Source organism: Xiphophorus couchianus, chromosome 2 (assembly GCF_001444195.1).
Source record: "Xiphophorus couchianus chromosome 2, X_couchianus-1.0, whole genome shotgun sequence".
Lineage (NCBI taxonomy): Eukaryota > Metazoa > Chordata > Actinopteri > Cyprinodontiformes > Poeciliidae > Xiphophorus > Xiphophorus couchianus.
This window is the reverse complement of record NC_040229.1, coordinates 1100862-1108148: the sequence shown is the minus strand read 5'-3', so window position 1 is coordinate 1108148 and position 7287 is coordinate 1100862. Positions and strand designations below refer to the sequence as shown.

General features: G+C 37.0%; 2 protein-coding genes across 6 annotated transcripts; both read left to right on the top strand.

Annotated features, from left to right (window-relative positions):
* Positions 1 to 651: 651 nt before the first annotated feature.
* LOC114133673 (ferritin, lower subunit-like) lies at positions 652 to 2752 on the top strand. The gene is made up of 5 exons (XM_027999752.1): positions 652 to 789; positions 1254 to 1357; positions 1429 to 1575; positions 2061 to 2186; positions 2257 to 2752. The coding sequence occupies exons 2-5, from the start codon at positions 1256 to 1258 to the stop codon at positions 2404 to 2406; spliced, it is 525 nt and encodes a 174-aa protein (XP_027855553.1). The 5' UTR covers positions 652 to 789; positions 1254 to 1255; the 3' UTR covers positions 2407 to 2752.
* A 1507-nt stretch (positions 2753 to 4259) lies between these two features.
* On the top strand, positions 4260 to 6902 carry LOC114133649 (ferritin, lower subunit-like). Of its 5 annotated transcripts, none has more exons than XM_027999715.1 (5): positions 4260 to 4372; positions 4836 to 4939; positions 5025 to 5171; positions 6155 to 6280; positions 6351 to 6902. In XM_027999715.1, exons 2-5 carry the CDS (start codon positions 4838 to 4840, stop codon positions 6498 to 6500), a joined length of 525 nt encoding a protein of 174 aa, XP_027855516.1. In that variant the 5' UTR covers positions 4260 to 4372; positions 4836 to 4837; the 3' UTR covers positions 6501 to 6902. The 5 variants fall into 5 exon arrangements, with proteins under 5 accessions (XP_027855516.1, XP_027855531.1, XP_027855508.1 ...); XM_027999730.1 differs by having other exon boundaries at positions 4270 to 4360; XM_027999707.1 differs by having other exon boundaries at positions 4279 to 4341.
* Positions 6903 to 7287: the final 385 nt, after the last annotated feature.

Sequence of the window (7287 nt, the reverse complement as noted above, 5' to 3'; positions counted from 1 at the left end):
CTGTTCAGGTCTGTTAAAGGTATTGACCTCTGTAGATCCTGTAATGGAATTTACTCAGTTGTTGCATCAAAAAACTATTTATGTTTATAATCATTAAGGTTAATGATTATTTTTATTGTTTTCAGTTATGTAATTGAATCTGACTAATAAGTGGCTAAGTGTTTCTTTACTAATAAGTGACTTTTTACCAGTTTACTTAGGAACACAATAGAAGTTTAAAGCAGGTTTGGATTATAGACCCACAACCTAAACTTTGAACAACCCAGAGCTCGGTTCTATCCATCATATGAGGTTTCAAACTCCAGTGCTTGAGTTCTGATGTCCCGTATTTTTTCAGATTTGTCCCTGAATCAAATTACTGAATTCCCTCATCAGAATGCGGTCAGGTTCTTCTTCTTCTTCTTTTAATGGCGGTTGGCAAGCAACTTATTGATGTGGATTACCGCCATCAACTGGAATGGAGTGTGGATCGGGATGCTACATATATATATACCCCCCCTCTTTTTTAATGAATTAAATAAATAAATAAAATGTATATCCTTTCTATCAGTTTCGTTTTCTTAAGGTAATTTATTAAATAACAAAAATATGCGGTCAGGTTGTCCAGAGTTCTGCGAATTACCTGATTATTTGATTCAGGTGTGTTGAAGCAAAGACACAGGTGTGTCTCTGTCAAGTTAAACACCTTTGCAGTGATAAATAGATAAAAGTGTCTAATTAGCTTCAACATATAAAAGCCAAAGAAGACAAGCTCCGTTGTATTGTTTGGGGTAAACAAAACGCCAACAAGTAAGTAATTCTTTCAATTCCATTGTAAAATAGTTATAAAATCTAGTTAACTAACATGTTGTCTAAAGATAAAGTTTGTTTTTAGTCCATTTTATGAGCTAACGATGCTAACCGTTCATTTGTTTTTGTCGTCATTGTTAGCTTGTGGGATTAGCCTGCTAGCTTGAGCTGCAGCCTCCAGGTGCTTTCAGGTGTGATTTGGTAAAAGTAGCAAAGTGTTAGCCTGGTAGCAGAGCCTGCTGAGGTTGCATCAGAGTTAAACCCGTCATCACTCAACCACACAGGATGAAGGTTTTAGGTCGGAGGTTCACGGAGCCTTTAAATGCTGGAGAGCTGAACTGGATCATAGACAGACTTTGGGTTGGAAGTTAAACTGTTACGTTTAGACAAGTTGATTAGCATCTGAAGTCCTAATTCAATTCAACTATAACTCTACATACTGTTAAGGCCTCTTTGTTTGTTAGAAATGCAGAATACAGTGAAACAAAACTACCATCCAGAGACTGAAGGCGCCATCAACAAGCTCATCAATCTGAAGCTCAGCGCTTCCTACACCTACCTTGCCCTGGTAAGTCCAGCTGAAGGCAGCCATGTTAAAATCTGCTGACTGGTTTCTGATATATTTGTTTTGTTTTTCAGGGGATGTATTTTGACAGGGATGATGTCGCATTGCCACACTTCTCCTGTTTTTTCCTGGAGTGCTCCATGAAGGAGCGGGAACAGGCTGAGAAGCTGCTGGAATACCAGAACACCAGAGGAGGCCGGATTCTGCTTCGGGCCATTGCTGTGAGTTAAAGACTTCAAATGTCATCAGTCTGGGCAGCTGCTGGCTTAAACACTGGACTTTAACCTCAGTCTGGTTTCTAATCAACTTCATATGTTGCCTTTATTGGGCTAAAATGAGATTTTATGTCAAACTCTTGCAGTTGTGGCAGGTTTTGGGTAAAGATTTTAAATATAAAAGTCTGAAACCTGCAGTCAGTTTAGTGGATTAAAATGAAATCAAATGTCTCTTGCTAGATTAGGTCATCCTGACTACATAGTTTAGCAATCTGTGTTAACAGTAAAGCTGCAAATTTTCTGACCTTTTTGAAAATGGATGACAGGGGGGGATTTGTCATTTTTAAAAAAAAGTTTGGGGTTTAAAAAAGTTGTGCAGTAAAACAATAGTGGCCAAGCTAGTTAAAAATTGAATTTATGTGGAGATGGAAAAACTGCTAAAATCTGCATTTATTAGATCTATATTTAGAAAGATTAAATCCGTTTCCTAGAAACCGAGCAGGGAGGACTGGAGAGACGGTCTGGATGCGTTGACCTTCTCCCTGGAATACCAGAAGTCCCTGAACACTTTCATCGTGGATGTTCACCGCAGAGCCGACAGCAACAAAGACCCACATGTGAGTTTAGCTGATTATTAAAAACATAAATGCTCTCTTCAGGTTTTGTTACCTTTTCTTCCTCTTCCAGCTGTGCGACTTCCTGGAGCGGGAGTTCCTCGTCGACAGCCATGACACCATCAAGAAGCTGGGCGACTACATCACCAGTCTGACCAGCCTCACCACCTCCGACCCGCACGGCTCCATGGCAGATTACCTGTTCGACAGACACACCCTCTAAAAAAAAAAAAAAAAAAAAACACACAACATTAGACATCTCCAGCTGTCCACATTTCCAAAGAGGTAAAAGCTGCATTTGTTTCTGTTAAAACAAACTATTTCTGTACAATAGGTCAAACGTTAACTGGAATTACCTCGACTTTTCTAAATGAACCAGGAGCCTCAATGTTCTGAAGTTGTAGCAAAAGCCATAATTTTTGTAATAAGCTGTTACTGTGAAATGAATCATATTTGGTCTGAATCATGTCATGCATTCCATGGCCCTATTTTCACTTTTTTATCAAATGCAAACCATTTCTGAATCAAATTGTTATTTCAATATCTAATAAATCTAAACCTTTGAAGCATTTCCTGTCTTGCAGTCTGTGGTTTAATCATGTCTGAATGTGGTTTCTGCTTATTCATGGTTTCTGAGAGTATCGAGGACTGACTACATGGATTTTTATTTTGGATCTCACTTCATAACAAAGTCACTGATCAGTTTTCCCAGAAAACTGATATTTCATTCCTCTCTTCACTTCTGTGACTGAGATGATACTTTTACTGCTGTCACTTCAGGTCTGTTAAAGGACCGCTGTTGGTCCTGGAACGGATTTACTCAGTAGTTGGACATTTCTTCAAAAACTATTTAGGTTTGTAATTGAAGCTGACTGGCTATGTATTTTTTACTAATAGACTTTTTACCAGTTTACATAGGAACACAACAAAAGTTTAGATTATAAACCTACAACTTAAACTTGGAACAACCCAGAGCTCTGTTCAGTCCTCATACAAGAGGTTTCATACTCCAGTCCTTATGAAATTTTTCAGATTTGTCCCTGAATCAAATTACTGAATTACCTCATCAGAATGCGGTCAGGTTGTCCAGAGTCCTGTGAATTACTTGATTATTTGATTCAGGTGTGTCTTTGTCAAGTTAAACACCTTTGCAGTGATTTTTTTTTTTTTAAATCATAATTTAAAAAGTATTTTTCCACATCAATTCTCAAATCACAATATATACATTAATTCCACATACACTGACATTCTAAAGCATTATTTCTGGTAATTATGATTCTCTGAATACAGCCAATGAAAACATGACATTTAAGTTTAGATTGTTCACATCTATCAGACAAATACAAAATAATTCAGAAATGTGGACTTTAATACCAGAGGGGCGAAGTAACAGTTACATTTACTTGAGTAACTTGCTGTTTTACTGCTTAGGCTTTTAATTTTTTTTTTTATTTTTTTTTTATTAAAGATGTTTGTTTACAAATACGAGAGAATGATGAATAAAACATAGGATATGTGACAAAGCATGTCAGTGGAATAGCCTTCTACAATAAATAAATTACAAAACAGATTTTTGATTAAATATATTAATTGACCTACATTCATGTGTTTACAGCTTTTTTGTTATCTATAAATAGTAAATATAGTTTGATTTCCCTTAACCAAAACTGTGAAAATCTAGTTGGTAATATGAAATTGCTAAATATAAGATTAGCTTCCAGTCGTCTGTTTATATTTGTCTGCTTTCCACAAACAAAACTGTTTTGTGTTCATGAAACTTTTGAATCAACATTACAAATTATATAGTTTCAAAATACAATTGTGATATGGGACCAAAATAAAGGACTATTTCTGGATGCTCTTTGCAAAATTTACAGCTAGGATCTATTTTAATATATTTAATCATGGTTTGGTTTTTCTTAAATCTTCTATGCAACAATTTAAAAGAATTATTTATCATGTGTATCTGATGCGTTTTCCACTGTTAATCTGGAAAATCAAGTTTTTTCCAATAGAAAACAAGTCAAAGAACAACTACTAACAGAAACATGGCAGGGAAAATACATGTTATCCAATGAACACTAGAGGGCGATAAAGATGTCTAATTAGATTCAACATATGAAAGCCGAAGAAGACAAGCTCCGTTGTATTGTTTGGGGTAAACAAGACGTCACCGAGTAAATAATTATGTCAGCGCCATTGTAAAATAGTTATAAAATCTAGTTAACTAACACGTTGTTTAAAGATAAAGTTTGTTTTTAGTCCATTTTATGAGCTAACGATGCTAACCGTTCATTTGTTTTTGTCGTCATTGTTAGCTTGTGGGATTAGCCTGCTAGCTTGAGCTGCAGCCTCCAGGTGCTTTCAGGTGTGATTTGGTAAAAGTAGCAAAGTGTTAGCCTGGTAGCAGAGCCTGCTGAGGTTGCATCAGAGTTAAACCCGTCATCACTCAACCACACAGGATGAAGGTTTTAGGTCGGAGGTTCACGGAGCCTTTAAATACTGGAGAGCTGAACTGGATCATAGACAGACTTTGGGTTGGAAGTTAAACTGTTACCTTAAGACAAGCTAAGAATTGATTAGCATCTGAAATCCTAATTCAGTTTAACTTTAACTCTACGTACCATTAAAGCCTCTTGATGTTTCTCTTAGAAATGCAGACTGCAGTGAAACAAAACTACCATGCAGAGACTGAAGGCGACACCAACAAGCTCATCAATCTGAAGCTCAGCGCTTCCTACACCTACCTTGCCCTGGTAAGTCCAGCTGAAGGCAGCCATGTTACAATCTGCTGACAGGTTTCTGATTTGACAGGTTTCTGATTTTTGTTTTGTTTTTCAGGGGATGTATTTTGACAGGGATGATGTGGCATTGCCACACTTCTCCTGTTTTTTCCTGGAGCGCTCCATGAAGGAGCGGGAACAGGCTGAGAAGCTGCTGGAATACCAGAACACCAGAGGAGGCCGGATTCTGCTTCAGACCATCCCTGTGAGTTAAAGACTTCAAATGTCATCAGTCTGGGCAGCTGCTGGCTTAAACACTGGACTTTAACCTCAGTCCATATAATCAACTTCATATGTTGCCTTTATTGGACTAAAATGAGATTTTATGTCAAACTCTTGCAGATTTTGGGTAAAGATTTTAAATATAAAAGTCTGAAACCTCCAGTCAGTTTAGTGGATTAAAATAAAATCAAATGTCTATTTTACTAGATGAGGTCACATTGTACAGCAGTTTGCAGTTTTAGTGGTAAAGCTGCAAATTTTCTGTCCTTTTGAAAATGGATGACATGGGGGGGAAATTTGTTCTTTTCTAAAAATTAGTTTGGAGTTTAAAAAAAAAGCTTTTGCAGGAAAAAAATGAAACTTTTTAAAATATATATATATATTTAAATATTATCAATGGTGGCCAACCTAGTTTAAAAAATGGCTTTATGTAGAGATTAAAATTTGGGTGAAAACTGCTGAAATTTGCATTTATTAGATCTATATTTAGAAACTGTGGTTCTGTCTTTTCTCCAAAGTTAAGAGCCGTCATGGCAGCTTTAAAAAGCTGGCAAGCATAACTATTGGTCACAAGCAATTTAACAAGAAAATATGTTGGCATTTTATTTTAAAAAATCATTACATTTTTAGCCTCTGGGCAGGGATGATTCAGAAGAAACTAAGAAATTAAAACTGGTTGAAATAAATAAAAAGGTGACAATAATGGCTGCTTCTATGGTTTAAAGGGTTAATTTTATGAAAAGACTCTGAATTTGTCAACTTTTGACTTAAAAAAAACTATATAGAAATGAGTGGAGTTGCAGTTAGAAATTATTTTAAAGTACAACAAAGACAGGAGAATGAAACCCACCTGATTGAGTTTGGAAAGAAAAGCTCTTGAAGTGATTTCAGTAGAAATGCTGATCAGAATTAAAACTGGACACAACGCTGGTCTGGTCTGATGGAAACATTAAATCCGTTTCCTAGAAACCGAGCAGGGAGGACTGGAGAGACGGTCTGGATGCGTTGACCTTCTCCCTGGAATACCAGAAGTCCCTGAACACTTTAATCATGGATGTTCACCGCAGAGCCGACGGCAACAAAGACCCACATGTGAGTTTAGCTGATTATTAAAAACATAAATGCTCTCTTCAGGTTTTGTTACATTTTCTTCCTCTTCCAGCTGTGCGACTTCCTGGAGCGGGAGTTTCTCGTCGACAGCCATGACACCATCAAGAAGCTGGGCGACTACATCGGGAGTCTGACCCGCCTCACCACCTCCGACCCGCACGGCTCCATGGCAGATTACCTGTTTGACAGACACACCCTCTAAACAACAACAACAAAAAAACATTAGACATCTCCAGCTGTCCACATTTCCAAAGAGGTCAAAGCTGCATTTGTTTCCGTTAAAAAAAAAACTATTTGCACATTTAACCCTAAACTCCTTTATTTCTGTACAATAGGTCAAACGTTAACTGGAATTACCTCGACTTTTCTAAATGAACCAGGAGCCTCAATGTTCTGAAGTTGTAGCAAAAGCCATAATTTTTGTAATAAGCTGTTACTGTGAAATGAATCATATTTGGTCTGAATCATGTCATGCATTCCATGGTCCCATTTTCACTTTTTTACCAAATTCAAACCATTTCTGAATCAAATTGCTGAAATATTTAAATATCTTGAAAATGATCTGAAATGTTTTAATAAATCTAAATCTGCCAAACCTTTGAAACATTTCCTGTTTGCTGTGTCATGCAGTCTGAGGTTCAGTCATGTCTGGCGATGGTTTCTGCTTATTCACCGTCTGAGATTAGAGGGAAAGTCTGTGGGATCATTTATGGCTCTAATAACCTGTTTTACTGAAACGGATTTGAATAAATGCAGGTCTGAGGTTTTGAAAAGAAAACATCCTGATCAGTTAACCTGATACGACCTGTTGGAATAAATGTTCACACCTTAATTGCCGCATGTTTAGCTTGGAGTTCATAACTGCCATTTATAGAGACTGTAGTGTCCAGATTTGCTCATGTTTACAGATGAGAAATGACATTTCATAAACTGGGGCAAATTATCCTTTGGGCAGTTGTGATTCATAACCATGACAAAAGACAGAACAC

Bases quoted from the DNA above. Each gene is read 5' to 3' on its own strand.
- LOC114133673 (XM_027999752.1), top strand. From the start codon at position 1,256: ATGCAGAATACAGTGAAACAAAACTACCATCCAGAGACTGAAGGCGCC. The intron at 1,358-1,428 runs GTAAGTCCAGCT...TTTGTTTTTCAG, and splicing joins CCTACACCTACCTTGCCCTG to GGGATGTATTTTGACAGGGA. The intron at 1,576-2,060 runs GTGAGTTAAAGA...TCCGTTTCCTAG, and splicing joins TTCTGCTTCGGGCCATTGCT to AAACCGAGCAGGGAGGACTG.
- LOC114133649 (XM_027999707.1), top strand. From the start codon at position 4,302: ATGAAAGCCGAAGAAGACAAGCTCCGTTGTATTGTTTGGG. The intron at 5,172-6,154 runs GTGAGTTAAAGA...TCCGTTTCCTAG, and splicing joins TTCTGCTTCAGACCATCCCT to AAACCGAGCAGGGAGGACTG. The intron at 6,281-6,350 runs GTGAGTTTAGCT...TTCCTCTTCCAG, and splicing joins ACGGCAACAAAGACCCACAT to CTGTGCGACTTCCTGGAGCG.